The sequence below is a fragment of the Brachionichthys hirsutus genome, chromosome 19 (assembly GCF_040956055.1).
Source record: "Brachionichthys hirsutus isolate HB-005 chromosome 19, CSIRO-AGI_Bhir_v1, whole genome shotgun sequence".
Lineage (NCBI taxonomy): Eukaryota > Metazoa > Chordata > Actinopteri > Lophiiformes > Brachionichthyidae > Brachionichthys > Brachionichthys hirsutus.
In genome coordinates, this window is record NC_090915.1 from 74,738 (window position 1) to 101,123 (window position 26,386).

At 44.2% G+C, this 26,386-nt stretch overlaps 1 protein-coding gene across 1 annotated transcript in view; it reads left to right on the top strand.

Annotated features, from left to right (window-relative positions):
* Positions 1 to 26,386, top strand: part of LOC137908236 (WD repeat-containing protein 7) — a 142,839-nt gene that overhangs the window by 5,058 nt on the left and 111,395 nt on the right. The window contains 12 exon segments of the mRNA XM_068752611.1: positions 3,359 to 3,437; positions 3,843 to 4,017; positions 4,996 to 5,072; positions 5,298 to 5,417; positions 7,954 to 8,099; positions 9,835 to 9,937; positions 12,539 to 12,686; positions 12,915 to 13,030; positions 13,119 to 13,251; positions 14,303 to 14,523; positions 15,034 to 15,229; positions 18,459 to 18,673. Coding sequence (XP_068608712.1) covers positions 3,359 to 3,437; positions 3,843 to 4,017; positions 4,996 to 5,072; positions 5,298 to 5,417; positions 7,954 to 8,099; positions 9,835 to 9,937; positions 12,539 to 12,686; positions 12,915 to 13,030; positions 13,119 to 13,251; positions 14,303 to 14,523; positions 15,034 to 15,229; positions 18,459 to 18,673 — 1,729 coding nt within the window.

Genomic DNA, 26,386 nt, shown 5'->3' on the forward strand with positions numbered 1-26,386 from the left:
ACAGACCCCCAGACCAAAATTCATTCTATGATTTATTGGAGAAGCATGTGATCGGCTTGGGAAGCTCGGAGGTCATTCTGATAGGAGATTGTAACACCAATGTCCTTTGGAGAGACACTCCCACTTTCAAATCTTCTAGAACCATCATAGACCTAATCCTGACATCGGACAAATCTAGAATCAAAAACAGTGGTGTCATCGAGTGCAATTTAAGTGATCACAACATGATCTTCTGCACTTGAAAAATTCATAGACCTGCAGCCCATTGTCACACCACAATAAACTGCAGAACCATGAAGCATTACTCCCCAGAAGCTCTAACAACAGCGCTGGAGGAAACTGATTGGTCTGATGCGTTAAACTCCGCCTCTGTCGGAGGGGACCTGGTCTTCCTTTAAATCTGCATTTCTGTCTGTAATTGATAAGATAGCACCCATAAGAGCTGTTCGGGTCAGAACCCGTACAGAACCTTGGATGAAGGGGGAAATATTGAATGCCATCAAGCTCAGAAACAAATGTTACTCTGAGTACAGAAAAACCAACAACGAGGAACTACTTGAAAAAAGCAGAAAACTACGCAATGAGGTTAACAAAATGATAAAAGATGCCAAAAAGAATTTCTTAAATGATAACATTGAGGCAAACAAAAGCAACCCACAAAAACTGTGGGAGGCCCTAAAACAATTAGGCTGCAGCAACAGACTCCAAACAAAAACCAGAAATATCTGCATTAACTCAAGTGGTTCGCTCCAGACCGACAGGTTGGTGCTAGCTAATTGTTTTAACAGCTTTTTCACCACTATTGCCCCCTGTTGGTCAGCAAACTCCCCCCACATTCAGGTCTGTATGGTTCTGACCACATCCAAACTACTATGAGAAGCTAGGTGCTAAAAAGGACACTTTCTCTTTCACACCTGTAAATACCGTTGATGTGCTAAAACAACTAATTGCCCTTCAACCTAACAAGGCCACGGGCCTCGACCACATACCCACCCGGTTCCTCAGAGACGCAGCTGTCTCTATCGCCCCCGTGGTAACCCATCTGATAAATTTATCCATCAATCAGTGCCACGTCCCACAGGAATTCAAGACGGCGCGGGTTATCCCTCTGTATAAAAAAGGAAACAAATTAGAACCTGGCAACTACCGCCCTGTTTCCATCCTTTGTTCCATCTCAAAGGTTATGGAGAGAATAATCCAGGAGCAAATCAACCGCTACCTCGCCGAGCATAGCCTGCTCTTTGAATTCCAATCAGGCTTCAGAACATCCCACTCCACTGACACGTGCCTCATATATCTGACCGACTACATTAAGCGTGAAGTAGACTCGGGCAAGTACTGCGGCATGGTCATGCTGGACCTCCAGAAGGCCTTTGACACCGTTAACCATTCAATCCTATTGAATAAACTAGGGGCGATTGGTTTTGATAGCACATCAGTAAACTGGATGAAATCGTACCTAGAGGGACGAGAACAAATGGTAGACATAAACGGAACCTCGTCCTCGTCCCTCCCGGTGAGCTGTGGGGTTCCTCAAGGCAGCATTCTAGGGCCGTTACTGTTCCTCCTATACATTAACGACATGAATGCTGCCTGTAACTGCAAATTGTTCCTGTTTGCTGATGACTCAGCACTCCTGATTTCGGGAGAGGACAAAGTGCAGGTTGAGGAAGCTCTCAGCTCTGAGCTCACCAGAATCCGTACTTGGCTTACCGATAACAAACTGTCACTACACCTTGGTAAAACAGAATCTATTCTTTTTGGGTCTAAACACTCTCTAAGTGAGATAAATGTTGATGATTTCAAGGTCACAGTCGATAATACAGTAATCTCCAGCAAAGTAGAGATTACCTATTTGGGCTGTGTTCTTGACAAATACCTGTCTGGTGATAGTATGGCAACTAAGGTGATCAAAAAAGTCAATCAGAGAACAAGATTTTTGGGCAGAATGTAAATGGACTGCACTTATATAGCGCTTTTTCCACCGCTTCGCGGTGCTCAAAGCGCTTTGCATTAGGCCTCACATTCACCCATTCACCCATTCCCACTGTAGTGGGCGACTGCTGCCATGCAAGGTGCTGCCAGCCCACTGGGAGCAATTCAGGGTTCAGTGTCTTGCCCAAGGACACTTCGACATGCAGACAGTCAGAGCTGGGATTTGAACCACCGACTTTGGACGACCCACTCTACCAACTGAGCCACAGCCCAGCCCGTCTACTTTTGTCAACAGACGTGCTCTCCGGACTCTTGCTGGAGCCTCGTTCAGCCCCTCTTTGACTATGCTAGCACCTCCTGGTATTCAAACATCAAAATGTCCCTGAAAACCAGGCTCCAAACCTCCCAAAACAAACTGATTCGGCTACTCCTCAATCTGGGGCCATGACCCTCCTTCTTCCTGGACATTTTGCTAGCCTAAAATGGCTCAGGGTAGAAGACAGGGTTAAACAACTCAAAATGGGATTGGCATTTAAAATAGTCAATGCAGCTCTGCCCTCAGTCCCCTCAATCCCTGCATACCTGAATAAACACCTCCACAGCCACAACACTAGAGGGAGCTCAAACAACAACCTGATTACCCCCTCCTACAGGACTAACATGGGTAAATCATCTTTTTACAATACTGCCCCCTAAGGGTGGAACTGTTTGACTCCTGCCCTCAAAACATGCACCTCTTTGGCCTCCTTCAAAAAGGCCCTAAAAATACACCTTTCAGGGGGGCAGAAACGGAGATAGTCATCACGACTCTCTCCGGATCAACCCCCCCCCCCCTTTTTTGTCCACCTACGTTGTACATATTAAGTGTCTTTGTAATTTATTGTAATTTATTGTAATTTTGCATCAATTGAGTAATTTAATATTGGTTTTATTTTTATTTGTATTGTTAAATTTGTATTGTTAATTGTGGATGATTTATGTACGAAGGACTTTCAACGGAAACAAGACCGCAAGGGCTTTTTAGAAATGCTCCTCTTAGACAGGATGTTTGACTGTATTTGTACTGTAATACATGCTACTGTGTGACTGTACTTGTACTGTAATACATGCTACTGTGTGACTGTACTTGTACTCTAACATTCTATCTAATAAATATATTCATCATCATCATCACCCCCTCAACGCCTTGGCTGCACCTAGAAAATCTTTTCATAAAAGAGGATCAGAATCGAAACGAAATATCTAGTTCATCTATAACATGACTGCTGCACATTGTAGAAGTTTAAATTCATTCATCCTCTTGAAAATCAGACGATCATTATTGTCTCATCTTCAGACGCTCATGCATCTGGAGCCAGGATGTAAGATCAACTGCAGAGAAGTTCCTACTCGTTCATGTCTAACGTTCTCTCCATCTTTCCAGGGAAATGTGCTTGTGGGATGTAAATGATGGACGCTGCATTGAGTTCACCAAGCTGGCCTGTGCTCACACTGGCATACAGGTAAATCACACCCTCAGTTCTAAAGGGTAGCGGCTTGTTTTCACGTGAGAACAAGCATTTAGGTATGGCTGGCTCTCTGCTTGTGCACTTGATCAGATATTTCTCCCAGCGTTATATTTTATGTGTAATTAATTTGCTTAATACAGTAAAAAAAGCAAGAGATTGGAAAAAATATATAAGAAATACTTAAAAGGACTTCCATAATCTGGGTAAAATATTTTACATGTACTTCGAGTTTCTAAGCTCTTTGCCTTTGCATCATCATTTTAAGAGAATACCAGGGATGGGAGGAGTTTAACCCTTTCAGCTTCTGGAAGGCCAAGAATCGTTGTTTTCATGATCAGCTCTTGGTCGGTTTGATTGTGGCCTCCTTCATGTTTCTCCTGCTCGTATATGATCCTCCAGTTCTACCAGTTTACCATCGGCACTCAGAGGGAGGGACGTCTGCTTTGCAATGGCCATTACCCCGAAATTCTTGTGATCGATGCCACCAGCCTGGAGGTCCTATACTCACTGGTGTCCAAGATCTCTCCTGACTGGATCAGCTCCATGAGCATCATCCGATCCCATAGAACACAAGGTGAGGCACACGGTTGGAGCTGGGGGAAAAATGCGAGAAGAACAAATGGATGAGATTTCTTTTTGTGGTGAAGGCCAGGCACAATTACTGTATTTTTTGGATTATGAGTCGCATGTCAAAAAATGTCACAAAGAAGAAAAAACACAAGCCGCAATGGACGGTAAGTCACAATTTCAGGGAAATGTATTTTCCCAAACCCAACCACACACAAGTTGAATAGGTGCACGGTTATTTAACGAAATACATGAACGGAACACAGGTCGCGATGAGCTTTCTTTGTTTTCTTCATTGCAGTAAGAGTATAGCGTCCGCTTTTCGCCAGTCCTACACAAGTTTCTGGCTCAAAGCTTTCTTTCTGCTGCTTGATTACCGTTTTCCGCTACATATTTTACTACCTGCAGAATAGGATTTTCTTTTTGGGAGCATTTGTGTTCAGTCTCTCAGTTGTACATAAATTAATGTTACAGGAGTATCACATAGTTGTCACAAGCCTAGAGCGCCCTCTCGTGGCTGTAGGTCATGTTTACTCCTTGGTCATGTCTTCATATATGAGATTAGATATTTTAATATATACAAGTTGCAGGACCAGCCAAACTATGAATATAGTCCGGAAAATACATTACATATACATTAATACAAAAGTGTATTTGACTTCAGCGTTAGTTAGGTTTGTGTATGTGTTTGAACCCCTTTAGTTTCACTGGAATTAGCTGAACAAACATCTGTCAGGTGTTTGTGGCGAGAGCTAGCGTCATGTTTCTAGTTAGCAGGAGACACAAGGTAGCTGATTATTTGAGCTATCCCAGATATGGGTTAAGGATTTCCACCGTAACATCCTTTTGATAAATGCTTGCAGAAGTGTTAAGATCTTCAGAAATGTGAAATAGCCAGATGTTAATGCAACGGCATGTCCGCTGTGAACAGGCTAGTTTGTGCGATGAACTGCGAGGTGCTAACTTTGACTCTGCCTCTTCCCAGAGGACACAGTGGTGGCAGTGTCGGTGACAGGGATTTTAAAGGTCTGGATTATCACCGCTGAGGTCAGCAGGATGCAGGTACGCAAGTAGAAGGCAACGCAAACCAGAACAGAAAAACATTACTCTTAGAGAGTATTCTGATATTTACTTTAAAATTGTATCTGTGTGTAAATTACACCTCAGAGTAATCAGGATATCTCAAACTCAATCAAGACATCCATCAGCTGATGTATCAGTGATCCTTCTTTTGCGTGTCAAACGTTGATTTGTGTGTGCGCGCGTGCATGTGTGCTGTTCGTTCAGGACCAAGACCCTGTGTTTGAGGAAGAGTCCAAACCCGTCTACTGTCAGGGCTGTCAGAGTATTTCCTTCTGTGCCTTCACCCAGAGCAGCCTGCTGGTCGTCTGCTCCAAGTATTGGAGGGTAAGAACGACATCACCTCCAGTAACTGTATGAAGCAAGTCATATCAGCATTATGGTTGATCGCCAAGCGCCAACTGTAGCTGTAAGGCCATATAAATGTGCTCCACATGTTATATTGGTTGCCATTGTCTAATGCGTTTAGTAATAACTCTGAAATCAGAGGGAGGGAGTCCTCCATGAAATGACTGGGTAACTGTCCTGCTGGGTTTTAGTTCCCCTTCTCTTTCTCTTCAGCTCAGCTTTCTTAAGAAAAGTCTAAATTCTAGATTTCTCCATCCCGTACTGCAGCAAGGTCCCGACACGGACGCCATTTTCATATTTGGTGATTATTTCCTTCTTCAATTCAACAGTTTTTCTCCCTACTTTCCTCTTTTCTTTTCCAGTAGTTTTACTGCTGCCTTTCTTTGGATCCAACATTAAGGGCTAAAGAGAGCAAAGCAGATAAATACGCACACAAAGTAAAAAAGACGAAGTCTGTCTTCTATAGCAGGTCGATTCAAACTGAACCTACTCGGGTAGACTCCGCCTTTGTTCGCGTGTGTTCGGTCGCCTTGGAAAACCGAGTTGTGCGACTCCCGTTCCATTGTATATAAATTTCCTGAACATTTTCATTGGCAAGGTTGCCACTACGAGGGCAATCATCTCAGCTCAGCTGCGGCCTGTGATCCCTGTCGCCCCGCCCCCTGCCAGGCTGTGTTTGATGAGTTTCAACCTGTGACTGTCTCTCTTACAGGATGGGGCCCGTATCAAGCCTTTAGTGATCCTGTCCCCCCTCACTGGTTTACATTCTGATAATGGTTCTTCCATTATCAATAGCAGACTCTTCTGGTGTGGTCCCTTCAAGTTTTAAGCATGTTGTTCAACCCCCTGCGCTAGATCAGACTGAGCTGACGAATTACAGGCCGATCTCCAAGCTGCCATTCATGAAGGTTGTTTTTGGTCGGCTGAAGTCTTTCCTTGATGAGCACAAGATCCTGCAGGTCTTCCAGTCAGGGCTTAAGATTGGACACATCACAGAGACAACCCTACTAAGGGCTCTAAATGACATCCTGTCAAATGACTTGTGATGATGTTGTTGTTGTCCTGCTGGATCTGACCGGTGCTTTTGACACAGTGGACCACAAAATACGAGTATCTCGGCTGCAGCACCGAGTGGGCATCGCTGGTAGTGCACTTATCTCTCAGACAGAACTATGTGTGTTTACCTTGCTGGAAAGGAATCCGCTTTTGCTCACCTGTCACGCGGCGTTCCACAGGGATCCATTCTCAGCTCCTTGCTTTTCATCCTGTACCTGCTTCCCCTGGGATCTGTTTTTCTTGCGTATGGGATTTCGTTTCACTGCTATGCAGACAACACTCAAATCTATGTGCCACTCAGACGAGGGGACACTATGTCAATTAAGCGGCTGCTAGCCTGCTTTGAGGATGTCGAAGCCTGGTTATCCCTTAATTTCCTGAGCCTCAATGAAAACTAGAAAACGACAATCAGAGACTGCAGACCCCGCCTCCAATAGACTATTGGATCTTGTGAGACAGTAAACAGGGCTTCCGGATCAGAGGGGCCAAACCTGCTCTAGCTTGCTGCTCCGGAACGTACTACACGACTCCTTCTGGACTCTTTTTCCCATCATGCCATTCGTGTCCCTCCCTCTTAAAGTGACAGTTTACAGCACAGGCACGATTCCAGATATAAAAATAATTCTAGAATCTGGATCCAGATCCGGATCAACGCCATTCTCGGGGAGAACCGAGCCACGGACAGAACCTTGCTTGTGTAAAAATTTCAAGTTGATTGGGTTACTAGTTTTTGAGTTATGCGCTCGGAGAGACAGACAGACAGACAAACAAACAAACGCACCCAATTGCAATACCCTCGCCTCCTCTTCGGCGAGGGTAACAAAACTGAGGTGATGGTATTGGGTCCGACTGGCTCCCGTGGGCCCCACCTTGTCAATCTGGGCCTGCTGGCACTGCTTGAGAAGCCTACTGTCTCGGACTTGGGCTTCAAGATTGATAGTGATTCAATCAGTGCAGTGGTTCCGTCGGGTTTCCTCCATTTAAGGCAGCTGAGGAAGGTAAGGCTGATTCTTGCGCAGGAGCATTTTGATCCCCACCTGATTCACCTCGATGCCGGATTACTGCGATGCGCTATACTTTGGTAGCCACTGGCCAGTCCTCCCTGCACGCCTGCAGTTGATTCAGAATGCTGCTGCTCGTGCAATAGCTGGAGCGCGTAAGAGGGATCCCGTTGACAATCAAGAAGGATATGCTTTGGGACGTGGTTACCTTGGGAATGGAAAGCCTTTACCACAGTATCTCCACAGCTACTCGTTCAGTTCAAGTCCTGTCAGTGTCCTCCTCTTTTCCGCTTTCTCAGCCAAATGTGGCCACGTCTGGCTGCCACAAACAGGGTCAGCAAACAAATGGGTGACACTTGGGGCTCGCTGATTAATACTGAAGCAGAGCACTGTTGTGGCCAAAGTCTGAGCAACTCCAAGGAATGTGTGTCCATCTCTTTCCTGTGTGTGTGTGGCAGGTGTTTGATGCAGGTGACTACTCGCTGCTCTGCTCGGTGCCCAGTGACGGTGATCAGGCCTGGACAGGAGGAGAGTTCATTGCTGTTGACAAAGTGATCATATGGACTGAAGATGGCTGCAGCTACATCTACAAGCTGCCAGCCAGGTAAATCCGCCGCTCCCCTGGCTCTCGTGTCTCTGCTTGGTATAATGCGCTGCCTTCCTGAGGCAATGCTCAGTTGGATTCATGGTAGATAACGGTACTCAAACAGATGTTAACAGTTAGTTAGTTATTTCGACCATGTGAACAACAAAGAATAAAAAAAAGATAAAACAACGGCGAATACATGCGCACACGTATACATAAACATATACAGACATATTCACACACACGCAGCACATTAATTAACAATAACTCAAATTAAAGCTGTCGTGCTGTTGAGTGTCGTGTGTGTGTGGGCGTGAGTGTGTAGGTCGCCCGATGGTTGCATTTCAACTTAAACATTATCTTTAATTATAAATTTACTAGCCAATGTACATAGCATTCTCTACCTTTGTATAATCAACATTTTTTGCTAATGAAGATAGTAATTCCTAACATGTTTGGACCCATGAGCGATTGTGTTAGTTATTGTCCTTTGTGCCTTCTTTTAAATAAAGTCAAACTCAACATATTTTTCATTTCATTACTTACTCTATTCCACAGACAGTAATACAAAAACCCTTCTTTGTTGTGCGTATTCTACGGACCTTTAGATTTGACATATTTCTGAAATTGTAGCCCTGGCGTCTCTCATGAAACATTTTTTGTATATTGTGTGGTAATAAATAATTTGCTTTATATAAAACTTGAACTGTTTTATGCTGTACCAAATCAATAAATTTCAGACTTCGATATTGCCAGGATAAATCATTAGTGTAGTTTATGAACGATACGTATTGCTCTTTTTTGCAAAATAAAAAGTGGATGGAGTGCAGTTTTGTGTTTCCCCATATCTCCGAACAATAATCTAGATATGGAATGATTAGAGAGTTGTATAGAATGAATAAAGCTTTTTGATCTAAGACATGCTTTGCTTTGACAAGGACTAAAATACTGCGAGACACTTTTGATTTAACATACCTAATGTGAGGTTTCCAGCAAATGTTGTTGTCGATTATCACTCCCTGTATTTTCCCTTACTGTTTCAATGTTCACACCATCGATTTGTACCTGATTCTGTATATCACAATTTCCAAAAAACATAATTTTTGTTTTGCTCAAATTTATAGATAATTTATTTTTGTCGCACCATATTCTTATTTTACTTAATTCCGAAGTGATAACATTCAAAAGTTGCTGCATATTCTCACCCGTACAAAAAATATTTGTGTCATCCGCAAACAAAATACATTTAACCAGTCTGGATACGTTGCATATGTCATTAATGTAAAGGAGAAATAGTTTTGGTCCCAATACTGACCCCTGGGGGACCCCACACGTAATTGTCAGTCTTTCTGAAGAACAGTCACCAACCTTAACATATTGCTCTCTATTTCCTAAATAACTTTTAACCCAATTCAAAGCCACACCTCTGATCCTATATAACTCTAATTTCTTAATCAATATATCATGGTTAATTGTATCAAAAGCCTTCTTTAAATCAATGAATATTCCTGCTGCATATTGCTTTTTATCTATTGAATCTGTTATCATTTCTACGAGTTCAGTTAAAGCAAGTGATGTTGAATGTTCTGATCTAAATCCATATTGACTATCAGCGAGTAAGTTATATTTTCCTATGAATTTGTCTAATCTGTAAGAAAATCGTTTTTCTAGGATTTTTGAAAATTGAGGTAGAAGAGAGACTGGCCTATAATTAGTGAAATACGTTGATTAGCTTTTTGTGTGCGTTCCACAGTTGTCTTCCTGCTAGTGAACATTTCCGCATTGACGTTGGGAAAACCAAAGAAGGCTCAATTCCTCCGCTGGTCTACAGAATTGCAAACTACTCAGACAAACAGGTCAGTCCACCATCCTTCACGACGGTCACCGGTTTCATAAGTTTGTTCCACGGAACAGGTAAAATGAAAGCTTAAAAACTGAAAGCCGTTGATTTGACTTTCCGTGAGCATCCATCCATTTCTTTATTTAAAGAAGGCAGACGCTTAATTTAAAAGACGCCATTCAGGATAGAACATTGTGAAGTAAAGCAGTAAGTGTTGACTGCACCTTCTGCAAGATATTCATGTTTGTATTACTAGATATTGTCGTGTCTTTTCTCCTTACTTCAAACTTGCGTTTAAAACGTTGATAAGGATTTAGTTGTTTGACAGGCTCTGATACTTGATCTGGCGCCACTAGCTGACGCAGGGGTCAGCAAAGTGTTGTGAAGTTGTCAAACAACTAAATCCTTATTGGAAAAGAAAAAGTATGCCATTGTTAAAACAATCATTCTGAAATATTTATAATAACATGATTAGATATTTAAGAATAGTAAATACCGTATTTTTTGGATTATACGTCGCTCCGGATTGTAGGTCGCACCAGCCAAAAAATGCATAATTAAGAAGAAAAAACCATATATAGGTCGCACTGGAGTATAAGTCGCATTTTTGGGGAAAATTTATTTGATAAAATCCAACACCAAACAACATACAGCACAAAGAACATGCTAACACGTTTACCAAAATATCAGGTTTTATTCAGAATCACGAAATCCAAGGAAATCTTCATCCTCGGTGTCACTTTTGAACAACTCCCCCAACTCGGCAGGTAGACAAGACGCCGCTTCCTCTTCTACGTCGCTTACATCAGACTCGTCGTCAGTTGCAGTTCCAATTATTCCAGCCTTTCTGAATCCCGACAGGACGGTTTCGGTTGTCACTGAAGCCCATGCTTTGTCGATCCATTCAATGACTTCCAGGAAAGTTGCATGGCGCATTCTCCCGGTTGCCGTGAAGCTGTGCTCTCCATCCGTCATCCACTGCTCCCACAGGTTACGCAAAACTGACTTAAAGCTCCTATTCACGGAGATATCAAGTGGCTGGAGTATTTTGGTTAAGCCTCCAGGGATGATGGCAGGTATGGAGTTGAAAAATTTTAATTTATTTTTTAACTGTGGTGTGATGTGCGCTCTCATGCTATCCATCACAAGCAGAGCTTTGCGTGCTCTAAAGAAGCCATCCGGTCGCTTATTGTAGCACTTTATAAGCCACAAGTTCATCATTTATTGATCAATCCACCCTTTCGCGTTCACGGCGACTTCAACTGAGGAGGATTGGATTTTTGGCATGGTTTTTCGTTTGAAAATGACCATCGGTGGCAGTTTTGATCCGTCTCCACAACATGCCAGCACCACTGTGAAGTGTGATCTCTCATGACCAGTTGTAACGATATTCACACTTTTTTGCCCTTTCTCTGCAACACTTCGGCCCATGGGGATGTCAAAAGTGAGGGGGACCTCGTCCATGTTGATAATATGATCCGGTGTCACGTTGTGATCACTTACATGCTTTTCAATGAACGCGCGGAAACTGTCAACCTTGGCTTGGAAGTCCGCTGGCAGTTTTTGGGACAGTGTCGTCCTAGCTCTGATAGAGAGGCGTTTGCGCTGCATGAAGCGGTAACACCAAGAAGGTCCTCCCGCAAAGCCGTTTATATTCACCTCCCTGGCAACCACCTGGGCGCGGAGACGCAACTGCACCGTTGACAAACCTCTCCCAGCAGCACGTTGTTCAAGCACCCATGCGTGAACTCGTTCCTCCAACTGCGGCCACCTAGCTTGTCGCCCGCGATTAGCTTTCTTTGTTTTCTTCATTTCAGTAAGCGTAACCTCCGCTTTTCGCCAGTCCCTTACAAGTTTTTCGCTCACTCCAAACTTTCTTTCTGCTGCTCGATTGCCGTTTTCGGCTCCATATTTCACTATCTGAAGCTTGTAAGCCGCGGAATATGACTTTCTTTTCGGCGCCATTTTCAATCAGCCCTTCTAATTGGTGTTTTTAGATAACAGGTGTGACAGATAACTCTGAACCTCCAGAAACCGCGACAGATTCTGACGGGTCACAGAGTTCCCTGTAACACCTGTTATAGAAATGTGTAGGCTACTGTCTCTGCGCTCACAGATTTTGTAAAAAAAAGCATATATAAGTCGCTCCGATTTATAAGTCGCACCCCCGACCAAACTATGACAAAAACCGCGACTTATAATCCGGAAAATACGGTATATATTTCATAATATTACCTTATTTTACCACATTAATATTTCAGTAAATGAGCTTATCTATTAGTGGTATCGTAAATTCCGAGTCTAGTTTTTATTTGTGTTTCAAAGGCACATTCCAAATATTGGTTTCCTTGATTCTAATCATCACTACTGGCCTCGAAAAACATTTGTATGTTTTACTTGGAAGTGACTCCTGCCTGTTTTTCCGCCAGTGCGGGTCAAGCAGTGTTGTGGATCTATTTTCATGCAGCGTGTCGTTGCTGGGTTTTGAATGAAGGAAGCCACAGTGCAAGTTCAAAGACTGTGGTTTGTTGTGGTCAGACAGAAAACACACATTTAATGACCGAGTGCTGCAGCAATTCTGTACCTTTCTTCCTTTTCCCTCCACACTGTACTTCAGCTCCTGATCTGTCCTCCTGTGACTCGGTTCTTCTTTGGCCGACGGGAGCCCTTCCATAAGCTGCTGATCCAGGGAGACTCGGCAGGGAGACTGTCCCTGTGGAGCATCCCAGACGCCTCGCCTCCGAAGCCGACATCATCCACCTCAGGTACAAATAGCGTTACTGTGTCGACAGAATCATTTTCCACGAGAAGATTAGCTGCTCTGTGAAAATCAAATGTGACACAGTGGTAAGATGTAGTTCTTGTTTCAAATCATGTACTTACCAACCGTACCAGGTGTTACCAGAGTTTAATGTCCAATGCTGTTAGTGTTGCTTTAGCTAGTTTGTGCTGTAATTGCTAAAGCAGCTTCCCTCTTTCCTGTCTCTGTGCAGAGCTGCAGGTGTCCTCCACCATCAGTCTGCAGGAGGCGTTTGATAAGTTGTCCCCGGTGTCTGCTGGGATCATTGATCAGCTCAGTGTCCTCCCTGGCAAAGAAGATCCTATTAAGGTCTGAACACGGGCAGCAGTTGTGGTTTTAGGAGACGACCAAAGGAAACTGAACTAATCCGGACGCCGTGGGTCTTTTGACTCCTCAGGTGACGGCCAGCGTTTACATCCCGTCTCAGGGCCGCCTGGTGTGCGGCAGAGAAGATGGCAGCATCATCCTTGTTCCTGCCACTCAGACCGCCATCGTTCAGCTGCTGCAGGGGGAGCACATGCTACGGAGAGGTGAGGGAGGAAGGGGCCCGGTGCTGAGCGGCGCCGTTTGCTGGTAGAATTTTCCAAATTTAAAATGCTCTTTCTTTTAGCGGTCCACTTTTTGTTTGCGTGCTGTGTTCATAAACAAAGTACGAGCTGTTAACATGCGGACCTACAAGTAGCTCACTGATTGGACCGTTGGGGGGATGGAAACGGATCCACACCTGACAGCAGCACATCCTCGTGTCACTGAAGACGAGGAAATGAACCTTGTTGTCATAACAACAAGGTTGATCTCGTTGTGCATGGTGTATAATGACAATAAAGCGTTCTAATTCTAACAGGGCGTTCTAGTCAATGTATGGTCTCTGTTTTACAAATTAGGTGAATTGGTGACACTAAATTGTCCACGGATGTGAGTGTGTGTGTGTGTGTGTCCCTGCGATGACCTGGCGGCTTGTCCAGGGTGTACCCCGCTCCCGAAGATGAATGAGTGAATGTTTCACGGCCAGCGTGGTGTTTGTACCTGCTTACTCTTACTTTCCTTTCTCCCACCCCTGTTGTCGATATTCAGAAGGAAATAAATGAACGATTTTCCGAACTGCAGAAAGAGAAGATTTCATCCAAATCCTTTTTAATTAATCAATAATAATTCACATATAATTTGATCTGGAATTTGTCAATGACAGACATTTCCATTTGGACCATACATACCGTATAGCTGTATCGTTCATCAGATCCGTAGGGGTTCCAAAGGTCCGGCCACAGCCCAGCCAGACATCTCTTGCTCCGCCTGGCTTCCCTGAGCTGGGTGGCCACGCCCGTAGGTTCCAAACATCCGGAGACCTTCGGGTCCCTCCTTTCTGGACAAAGATATTTATATAAGGAGAGGAAATTTAGAGTTTTATTTCATTTCGATAGAAACTGCTATACTAAGTTCTGTGTAGTAAAGTACTGTATTTCTTCATCAATCAATCAAATGGACTATTTGAACGGCTACAACCTGCTCAAAGTACATTCCTGCCTGGTGGTTGGATGCTCCAACGGCTCCAGGACGTCTGAGCCGTTGCGTCTCTTTCAGGCTGGCCCCCCCATCGTACTCTGAGAGGCCACCGGAACAAGGTGACGTGCGTCCTGTATCCGTACCAGGTCTCCCCCCGCTATGACCAGCGCTCACTGGTGTCTGGAGGAGTGGACTTCTCCGTCATCGTCTGGGACATTTTCACCGGAGAGATGAAGCACATTTTCTGCGTCCACGGCGGAGACATCACCCAGCTCATTGTCCCGCCTGAGAACTGCAGCGTAAGACTCCTCCCAGTCTTTTCTTTTCCCGCTAGTATTGTGACGCCTGTATTGTTTGGGTCTCAGTTGTGATGAATGCGCGGAGAGTGCAGTGATTTGTCATTGGGGTGATGTCTTTGCTACATTATAAAATGAATGTAATTATTGCCCACACACAGCATTAAATAGGACGTCAGCTTTATTCACTCCCTACATTAAGCTGTTCCCACTAATTCATAACTTCTTGCATCCATGTCTTACAGTGGAGGGAATTCTTTACCTTTTTGAACAACGCTTTCATTTTGCGATACGTTTGTTTGGCTTCAGGTTTTTGCTTGAGGGAATCTCAAACTAATGCTCCATCCCGTCGATTAAATCCCTTAGCACCTCTCCAAATGAAGAAATGATCAAAAATAACAAATATCCTGTACATTAAAGGATTGACTGTGGGCCTGGTCCTGCACTAAACTCTGGCATTCCATTGTGTCCTCCGCTCCTCTCCCTCGCCGGTTTGTGCGTGTTTGTCTGCAGACCCGCGTCCAGCACTGCGTCTGCTCTGTGGCCAGCGACCATTCTGTCGGCCTGCTCAGTCTCAGGGAGCGGAAGTGCATCATGCTGGCATCGCGGCACCTCTTCCCTATCCAGGTGATCAAGTGGCGCCCAGCAGATGACTACCTGGTGGTCGGATGCTCCGACGGCTCTGTCTACGTCTGGCAGATGGATACAGGTGAGAGCCTTACCATGGTAACTTCTGCAGCTTCATCTTGGGCTGATTAAAAGCTGATCGGCTGGCATTGACTTAAAACTTATGATGTGGTTATTATATATTAATAAACTAGTTTCTAGTTTCAAAACTATCGGGTCCCACAAATTCTCATTGTGTACAGAGCATGGTTTGTGGCCTTGAATGGCCCGTTGCTGCTGCTTTCCATCAAGCTCTTCTGACCCCCCATAACCTGCTCAGAGTGCATTCAATCAGATGTAAGGCCAATAGATTCACATTTCTGTCTCCATGGAAACCGGTACGACTTGTGAGTTCACTGCTTCTATTGACGCACAGAGACTCTATCAATTCTGCAGTGATTCCTACAGTCTGATGTGCCTGAAGTTCCACAAGGCCTCATGAATCTGTTTCCATCGTAGGAGTTAAAGTTCCAGAAGGGAGCTGCTTTGCAACTATTTCTGAGTAGTAATCGTTGCCTTTGCAGCGGCGACATGTACACCTGCCGAATAAATGTTTAAAACATTTGGATGATATTTACTTCAGTGCTGTCATGCAATTAATTTATTTTAGTAATTATGATGTATAATTAATTAATCAAATTAATAAATTTTTTAATCTCACCTAAAAATGGCAGAGAAAAGCCCTCAATTTGAGGTATTTTCATTTAAATTCATTACATTATTGAGTCTTGAATTAGGAAACGTTATTAATCCCGGAGGGAAACCCCATTCCAGCAGATCCCGTCGTTTACATCCTGCCGTCTTTGCAGAATGTCCTTGTTTTTCTTTTCGCCGTCGTGCATCGTTCTGGTTTCGGTCATCATGTCTTCCTGCACGCAGTTTGCAGCAGCTCTGTTAACCCCTTGTCTTCCACCATGTGTACCGGCCTGCGGGGCATCGCTATCCACTCGGCGAGTTTATGTCAGCGTGTCGGTTGCAGACTTGCTCGTAGCGGGGCGTCTCCTCCAGTTTAGTCTGGTGACGAGCTTCGCTATGGCTTGCTGAGCTGCTAACGACTTCGCTGCTAACTCGCGACTGGCTGCTTGCGAGTTGCGACACTCACCGCTCCTCACCTTGTCCCATTATTAAAAAACATAATGTGCTAAAGAGGACTGTAATTAATTAAATGCAATTAACGCGATCATTTGACACCCTTAATTTACTTTTCTGAGCTGTTTTAGTTCTTTTTCAGAATAAAAGTCATCTTACACTTTTTATTTGTATTTTGTAAGTATTATTCAGACATTACTCAGAAAGGGAGCCCTCTTCATCCAATACTGTTAAACCAGCGGTAGAAAGTTCTACAATAATCCATTTGCCCAAATAAAGTACTTTAATTTTGAGGTGCTCTGTTGAAAGTCCTGAATTTTGTCGTGTTGCTATAGACTGTGCATCGGAGAAAATAAAAACATTGCAGTGGCATTTATTTTCCATTATTATGTCGCCTTAATGTTTGTTGTGGCTCCAGTGCAGAGAGATTACAGGGTAGCTGAGTGTGAAATGAAGGACTGTGTGTGTACTGATATGTGGCATGGCGCACACACACACACACCCATGATCCATGAGAAGAAATGAAACGAACTGAATATAATTGATATGAAAATAGTACATTGATAAACACGGAGTACAGATGCTGGAAGTAAATACATTCTGCTTTTCTAGGAGCACACGAGGCAAAAAGTGTGAAGATACATCAACAGTTTATCCCTGAGAAAGCTGAACATGGCAGTTTATCCATGAGAAAGCTGAACACGGCAGTTTATCCATGAGAAAGCTGAACACGGCAGTTTATCCATGAGAAAGCTGAACATGGCAGTTTATCCATGAGAAAGCTGGACATGGCAGTTTATCCATGAGAAAGCTGAACACGGCAGTTTATCCATGAGAAAGCTGAACACGGCAGTTTATCCATGAGAAAGCTGAACATGGCAGTTTATCCATGAGAAAGCTGAACATGGCAGTTTATCCATGAGAAAGCTGAACGTGGCAGTTTATCCATGAGAAAGCTGAACACGGCAGTTTATCCATGAGAAAGCTGAACATGGCAGTTTATCCATGAGAAAGCTGAACACGGCAGTTTATCCATGAGAAAGCTGAACATGGCAGTTTATCCATGAGAAAGCTGAACACGGCAGTTTATCCATGAGAAAGCTGAACACGGCAGTTTATCCATGAGAAAGCTGAACGTGGCAGTTTATCCATGAGAAAGCTGAACGTGGCAGTTTATCCATGAGAAAGCTGAACACGGCAGTTTATCCATGAGAAAGCTGAACATGGCAGTTTATCCATGAGAAAGCTGAACATGGCAGTTTATCCATGAGAAAGCTGAACACGGCAGTTTATCCATGAGAAAGCTGAACATGGCAGTTTATCCATGAGAAAGCTGAACACGGCAGTTTATCCATGAGAAAGCTGAACACGGCAGTTTATCCATGAGAAAGCTGAACACGGCAGTTTATCCCTGAGAAAGCTGAACGCGGCAGTTTATCCATGAGAAAGCTGAACGCGGCAGTTTATCCATGAGAAAGCTGAACACGGCAGTTTATCCATGAGAAAGCTGAACATGGCAGTTTATCCATGAGAAAGCTGAACACGGCAGTTTATCCATGAGAAAGCTGAACACGGCAGTTTATCCATGAGAAAGCTGAACACGGCAGTTTATCCATGAGAAAGCTGAACACGGCAGTTTATCCATGAGAAAGCTGAACACGGCAGTTTATCCATGAGAAAGCTGAACATGGCGTGCATCACAGACCTCGGCCTTCTGCTTCAAGGCCGGACCCTTTAATGAAGCCTTTGCTGTCCTGTTTAGGGTTGAATATAGGCTGCGAGAAGTGAAGCCAATAGTCCAGTCTAGACTCTTTCATGGGTCTTACTCCATTTATTCATGACAGCTCAGATATTTACCTTCTCTGATATATATATATATATATACATATATATGTGTGTATATATCTTTTTCTGATCTACAGCAACATTATTGAGGATCAAAGAAAAGAGAAAGTCAAGACAGTGAAGTAAGAAAATGAACGGAGCGATAGTCAGCACCTTGAAGACGTGAAAATAAGAAGTACAACTTGAGATATAACAGAAGCCGTCAGTTCTTGTTCTGATGCTAGCAGCCTTTCGTTCATGAAAGAATAGCTCGAAAAAGCAAAAGGCAAACAAAGATAGTACTTCCTTCTTTGTCATAACCATTTGAGACACGCTTGTGAACTCGTTTGTGTTTCCAGGAGCCTTGGACCGCTGTGTGATGGGCATAACGGCTGTGGAGATCCTGAACGCCTGTGATGAGCTGGCTCCTGCCACTGGGGACACCCTGAGCCACTCGGCTGTGAACCTGAAGCAGGCGATGACTCGCCGCAGCCTGGCAGCGCTGAAGAACATGGCCCAGCACAAACTGCAGACTCTTGCCACCAATCTGCTGGCGGCAGACAATGCCGACAAGGTACAGACAGACCACTAACGTTCAGAACTGAAGAAGCGTCTCGGTTGAGAGGTGAAACATGTTCAACACAGGGATCCACCATGACCTATGCTAAATGTAAACATTAGGACGTTGGCACGCTCACCATGATCACATCGAACCACTCTGGATTAATTTCAATCAGCTAGGCAAGGAGAATGCAGGTGTTCCATAGCATACTATAATATAAACACCAATGAAATATATACATGTGACACAGCGTCTGCTGAGGTAACGATAAGCGATGGGTGGGGTTAATGTGCATTGGAACAACGACCCAGTCCTCAGATGGCTCGTGGATATGGAATGTAACCTTGCTGGCGGGGAGGAGCCGGAGCTTGTGAGGGCGGTTGAGAGATACTGTCTAGATATAGACAGTTTGGGCTCTGGATCCCGACCCCTCGAGGAGGGGCTGGACTCGACGCTTCTCTGGTGTTGCCCGCGGTGAGAAGCAGCGGGCTGGTGCGGCCTTGCTTTTAGCGCCACAGCTTAGCTGCCATGTGTTGGAGTCTGTCCCGGTGAACGAGAGGGTTGCTTTCTCACTGTTGTTTTGGTCTTCGAGCCGAAAGGTAGTGCAGAGTACTCAGCCTTCTTGGCGTCCCTGGGAAGAATACTGCTTCGTGCTCCAACTGGGGGTTCTCCATTGTTCTTCTGGGGGGTTTCAACGCTCACGTGGACAGTGACAGTGAGTGGCGTTCTGTTATTGCACTTCTGTGCAAGTCACACTTTGTACATAACACCCGAGGCCGGAGGTCGTCAACTGACTTGATTGTTGTGTCAACGGACCTCTGGCCGCGTGTCTTGGACACCCGAGTGAAGAGAGGAGTAGAGCTCAACTGATCATCACGTGGTGATGCGTTGGCTCTGGGGGGGCCGGACATCCTCGGTAGGCCCAAATGTAGTTTGAGGGTCTGTTGGAAATGTCTACCAGAGCCCTCTGTCAGTGCTGTCTTCAACCCCCTGGTCTCGGGGGAGGCCAGGGACATTGGGTCTGAGTGGACCGCGTTCTCCACCTCCGTTATAAAAGCAGCTGGCGCTAGATCGCAGGGTCTCTGGTGTCTGTCACGGTGGCAACCCCAGAGCCCGTTGGTGAAGTAAGGAATGTCGTCAGGCTGAATGAGGACTCTCATCAAACCTTGTTGACTCGTGGGACTCCAGAGGCAGCAGATGGGTACGGGGGGGCCAAGCGTACGACAGCCAAAAACTGGGAGGAGCTCGGAGAGGCAGTGGAGGAGGATTATCTGTGGTGCACCACCAACAATGTTTCCAGTGGAGGTGGGGATCTGCTAACCTGGCGTTAGAATCATTTGACGATCTCCTCAATCCCTTTACCGTGTCTTCTATGGAGGAAGCAGAGGCCGAGGTCTCAGAGGTGGACTCGTCCATCACCTGGGCTGAAGCTACTGAGGTGATGAGACTTGCCCTGAGTATTTTAAGTCTGGATGTGCAGGGACTGCCTTGGTTGACACTTTTTTAATATCGCATGGTGGTTGCAGACATAACCTTTGGATTGGCAGACAAGATGAAGGGGGGCCAGAGGGTGGGGTGTCGCACTCCTCAGGTCTATTCCAGGGTGCTGAAGAGAAGAATTCGACAGACAGTTGAACCGCAGATGCAGGAGGAATGATGTGGTTTTCGTACTGGAGCGACTCTACACCCTCCCTCGGGTGCTCAAGGGTTCATGACACACGAGTGTGTGATCTAAATATGTCAGTTAAACTGTCTCTATTCTTTGAAGAATCAGTTTGCAAATCTGGCATCAGAAGAGGAGGTTGTTCAAAGGATGTGCTGTTGTTTTTCTGCATGCTTATTTTAACACAGTATTTGGACTCGAATGAAGAGACTGATGAATGAATGAATGAATGAACACGGAGCAGCAGTTCACCATATTGCTGTCCTGTCTGAGAAGGAAGAAATGCCAGCTCTGCTTTTCTGTTAGCTATTGTGTCGTTATTACCGGTACTACTGCAGTCTCTGATTTCACACTCGTCCTCCGTTGCATGAGGCCCTCCCCGCCTCAGACGTTGCTGCTGCAATTTGAATGTCTTTAAGGAAAAAGCCCTTGTGATCATTGACCACTTCTGGCCACGGATTCTTCCAGCAAGCGTTGATCGTTTCAGATCTCAAGAGTTTCTATATCCATCTGTAAAAGTTCCACAAAACACCGGAATTGATTGACACCGCGTTAAGGATGAGGTAAACAAACTGATCATGCGATGCAGATCTGGCGAGACTTTGTTCAGCATTCAGATCTCGAACAATCGCGCGAGAAGGAACGATGAAAAAATTGTAGCGGGTACTTGAGTTGGAACTGCGGATAATTGGGGGTTTACTGTACATATTGTAATATACATAAGTCACACCCGAGTATTAGTCGCATGAACAGCCAAACTATAAAAAAGCACGGCTTATAGTCCGGAAGTTACAGTACCGGTACTTTCTATAAACACACACACAGAAAGAGGTAGTAACCGGTAATCCCGGTCAGATATGTGTCCAAAGACCAAGTAAACCTCTGCAGGAGAAAAACCAAGGGTCAATACTGCAGCCACTGTGTGTGTTTCTGTGTGTTGGTGTGTGTCCACTGGGGTGTATCATTGAAGGATGATAAATGTCAAAAGGGGAGCGTGTGGTGTGTTTCTTGCTCCAGAGAGCAGCAGAGAATTCTGTTTCGGGGAAGTGAGCCTGTCATTCCAACCATGCGGGGTATTGATTGAATTATTGAATTAATAAAGCAGCAATGAGATTGCTGTTCATTCTTCAATTTCTTTTATGGGGTGCATCTTGTCTGTGTGTGATCGGAAGTTTGCGTCTGAGACGTAGATGATTCCATAAATGTTGACCCTCCAAGCGAGGGAAACAGTCGTTGTGAATAATGTAGAGCTGGAGCAGCTGCTATGCTTTGACTTTTACACTTCGACTGTGAACCCATTTCGCGCATCTCTTTTCTTCTTCCGTGGTTTTTTCCTCGACTCCCCTCCAGCAGATGACACTCGTGTTGTTCCTTTTTGCCCTCTGCTTTTTTGTTTTATTACAACCGTCTCCTGTTTTTTTGCCTGTAATCACCGCTTCTTTCAAAAGACACACAACAGGTGCAATCTTTTTTCCCTGTTCTGCGAGAAATACATCAGTTGTTATTTTGGCCTCCTAATACTCATGGGGGAGTCATGTCTCCCTCATATCCACTTAAATTATGAATCATACCGCCCACTGTCCCTCAGTGTCAGCGAGTGTGTGGTCTCCTGATGTGTAAAGATAGATAATGACCATGAAATGTCAGAAGATCAAGCCCAAATGTTTCACCCAGCCAGCTCTGAGCACGTGTGTCGGTGTGTGCGTGTGCGTGTGCGTGTGCGAGAGGGAGACTTGGAGTTTGTCCTCCAGCAGGTTTGCTGAGCCTGCTGACCAGTAAACCTGTTAGTCCCGCAGAGGAAAAAGTAAAGTAGACAATTGACAAAAGGTCAATGGTCAAGTTAATCCACCGAATGGGTCAAAGATTTACTTGAGTTTTAAACGGAAGATCTTTAGGTTTTTTTATTATTATTATTATTATTATTATTTTTGTATTTTATTTTACTGTTCAAGGTTTATGTCTCTTTTTTTTTTTTAAACTCTTTATTTGCATTTTCCAAGTTTACAAAAATTTAAAGAATATCGACAAGAAACAACAACAACGAAAGGGAAACGAAAAGAAAAGAAAAGAGAGAAAAAAAAGAAGTGTGTATATATATATATATATATATATATATATATATATATATATATATATATATATATATATATATATATATATATATATATATATATATATATATATATACACACTTACATACATACACTCAGACAGACACTTGTGAGGGTACTATGATTCACATTCCACACCTTAGTTCCATCGTTTCAGGGCTTAATTGTTAGTCTTATAAGCGGTCCATTTCCTCCACCGCTGTCCGTGAGTCCTTGCTTTGGTCTTCAGATAGAACGTCAGCTTCTCCGTGGAGTCCATTTCCTCCACCGCTGTCCGTGAGTCCTTGCTTTGGTCTTCAGATAGAACGTCAGCTTCTCCGTGGAGTCCATTTCCTCCACCGCTGTCCGTGAGTCCTTGCTTTGGTCTTCAGATAGAACGTCAGCTTCTCCATGGAGGACATTTCCTCCACCGCTGTCCGTGAGTCCTTGCTTTGGTCTTCAGATAGAACGTCAGCTTCTCCGTGGAGGACATTTCCTCCACCGCTGTCCGTGAGTCCTTGCTTTGGTCTTCAGATAGAACGTCAGCTTCTCCGTGGAGGACATTTCCTCCACCGCTGTCCGTGAGTCCTTGCTTTGGTCTTCAGATAGAACGTCAGCTTCTCCATGGAGTACATTTCCCCCACCGCTGTCCGTGAGTCCTTGCTTTGGTCTTCAGATAGAACGTCAGCTTCTCCGTGGAGGACATTTCCTCCACCGCTGTCCGTGAGTCCTTGCTTTGGTCTTCAGATAGAACGTCAGCTTCTCCGTGGAGTACATTTCCTCCACCGCTGTCCGTGAGTCCTTGCTTTGGTCTTCAGATAGAACGTCAGCTTCTCCGTGGAGGACATTTCCTCCACCGCTGTCCGTGAGTCCTTGCCTTGGTCTTCAGATAGAACGTCAGCTTCTCCGTGGAGGACATTTCCTCCACCGCTGTCCGTGAGTCCTTGCCTTGGTCTTCAGATAGAACGTCAGCTTCTCCGTGGAGGACATTTCCTCCACCGCTGTCCGTGAGTCCTTGCCTTGGTCTTCAGATAGAACGTCAGCTTCTCCGTGGAGGACATTTCCTCCACCGCTGTCCGTGAGTCCTTGCTTTGGTCTTCAGATAGAACGTCAGCTTTTCCGTGGAGGACATTTCCTCCACAATGTCCAGCCATTGACAAGTCGTTGGAGGATCACCTTTAAGCCGGTTCCTTGTGATGGCCTTTTTACATGCAAGTGTCAGGATTTTAAGGAGGTAAATGTCTTTCTTCTGAATGATGTCACCGGGCATTAAACCCAGGTACACTATCCGGGGTCCCGTGGGATCTCGCAACCAAACACCTCTTTTAGAATTAGCATAACGCTGTCCCAAAATGTCTGAATTTTTCCACAGAGCCAAAAGATATGAGAGTGATTGGCTCTCCCGTGACCACACTGCCTCCAACACTGCTGTTGTTCCCCTAGTTGTTTATTTTTAATATGGGGGGTAATAAAGAAGCGAATCAAATTTTACCATCCAAATTCCCTCATCTTCTGGAGCTGGTGGACGATTGCTGTGCCAATCACCCTCTGTCAGCGTGACATTTAATTCCACCTCCCATTTGACTTTTACATACGGTGTGGCTGCCCCATTTAATTTTTGTAAACCTCAATACAGTTTAGAACAGACATGGGCAAACCACGTGGAGATTGTTGGCTCGTATAAGTATTTAGTAAAAACTGTGTTATACCTAAAGCCAGCTCTATCAAGGGTAAAGACGTGGAGATCGTTGGCTCGTATAAGTATTTAGTAACTGTGTTATACCTAAAGCCAGCTCTATCAACGGTAAAGACGTGGAGATCGTTGGCTCGTATAAGTATTTAGTAAAAACTGTGTTATACCTAAAGCCAGCTCTATCAACGGTAAAGACGTGGAGATCGTTGGCTCGTATAAGTATTTAGTAAAAACTGTGTTATACCTAAAGCCAGCTCTATCAAGGGTAAAGACGTGGAGATTGTTGGCTCGTATAAGTATTTAGTAACTGTGTTATACCTAAACCCAGCTCTATCAAGGGTAAAGACGTGGAGATTGTTGGCTCGTATAAGTATTTAGTAACTGTGTTGTACCTAAACCCAGCTCTATCAACGGTAAAGACGTGGAGATTGTTGGCTCGTATAAGTATTTAGTAACTGTGTTATACCTAAACCCAGCTCTATCAACGGTAAAGACGTGGAGATCGTTGGCTCGTATAAGTATTTAGTAACTGTGTTATACCTAAACCCAGCTCTATCAAGGGTAAAGACGTGGAGATCGTTGGCTCGTATAAGTATTTAGTAACTGTGTTATACCTAAACCCAGCTCTATCAAGGGTAAAGACGTGGAGATCGTTGGCTCGTATAAGTATTTAGTAACTGTGTTATACCTAAACCCAGCTCTATCAAGGGTAAAGACGTGGAGATCGTTGGCTCGTATAAGTATTTAGTAACTGTGTTATACCTAAACCCAGCTCTATCAACGGTAAAGACGTGGAGATTGTTGGCTCGTATAAGTATTTAGTAACTGTGTTATACCTAAACCCAGCTCTATCAACGGTAAAGACGTGGAGATCGTTGGCTCGTATAAGTATTTAGTAACTGTGTTGTACCTAAACCCAGCTCTATCAAGGGTAAAGACGTGGAGATCGTTGGCTCGTATAAGTATTTAGTAACTGTGTTATACCTAAACCCAGCTCTATCAAGGGTAAAGACGTGGAGATCGTTGGCTCGTATAAGTATTTAGTAACTGTGTTATACCTAAACCCAGCTCTATCAAGGGTAAAGACGTGGAGATCGTTGGCTCGTATAAGTATTTAGTAACTGTGTTATACCTAAAGCCAGCTCTATCAAGGGTAAAGACGTGGAGATCGTTGGCTCGTATAAGTATTTAGTAACTGTGTTATACCTAAACCCAGCTCTATTAATGGTAACGACGTGGAGATTGTTGGCTCGTATAAGTATTTAGTAACTGTGTTATACCTAAACCCAGCTCTATCAAGGGTAAAGACGTGGAGATTGTTGGCTCGTATAAGTATTTAGTAACTGTGTTATACCTAAACCCAGCTCTATCAACGGTAAAGACGTGGAGATCGTTGGCTCGTATAAGTATTTAGTAACTGTGTTGTACCTAAACCCAGCTCTATCAAGGGTAAAGACGTGGAGATCGTTGGCTCGTATAAGTATTTAGTAACTGTGTTATACCTAAACCCAGCTCTATCAAGGGTAAAGACGTGGAGATCGTTGGCTCGTATAAGTATTTAGTAACTGTGTTATACCTAAACCCAGCTCTATCAAGGGTAAAGACGTGGAGATTGTTGGCTCGTATAAGTATTTAGTAACTGTGTTATACCTAAACCCAGCTCTATCAAGGGTAAAGACGTGGAGATTGTTGGCTCGTATAAGTATTTAGTAACTGTGTTGTACCTAAACCCAGCTCTATTAATGGTAAAGACGTGGAGATTGTTGGCTCGTATAAGTATTTAGTAACTGTGTTATACCTAAACCCAGCTCTATCAAGGGTAAAGACATGGAGATCGTTGGCTCGTATAAGTATTTAGGAACTGTGTTATACCTAAACCCAGCTCTATCAAGGGTAAAGACGTGGAGATTGTTGGCTCGTATAAGTATTTAGGAACTGTGTTATACCTAAACCCAGCTCTATCAAGGGTAAAGACGTGGAGATCGTTGGCTCGTATAAGTATTTAGTAACTGTGTTATACCTAAAGCCAGCTCTATCAAGGGTAAAGACGTGGAGATTGTTGGCTCGTATAAGTATTTAGTAACTGTGTTGTACCTAAACCCAGCTCTATTAATGGTAACGACGTGGAGATTGTTGGCTCGTATAAGTATTTAGTAACTGTGTTATACCTAAACCCAGCTCTATCAACGGTAAAGACGTGGAGATCGTTGGCTCGTATAAGTATTTAGTAACTGTGTTATACCTAAACCCAGCTCTATTAATGGTAACGACGTGGAGAT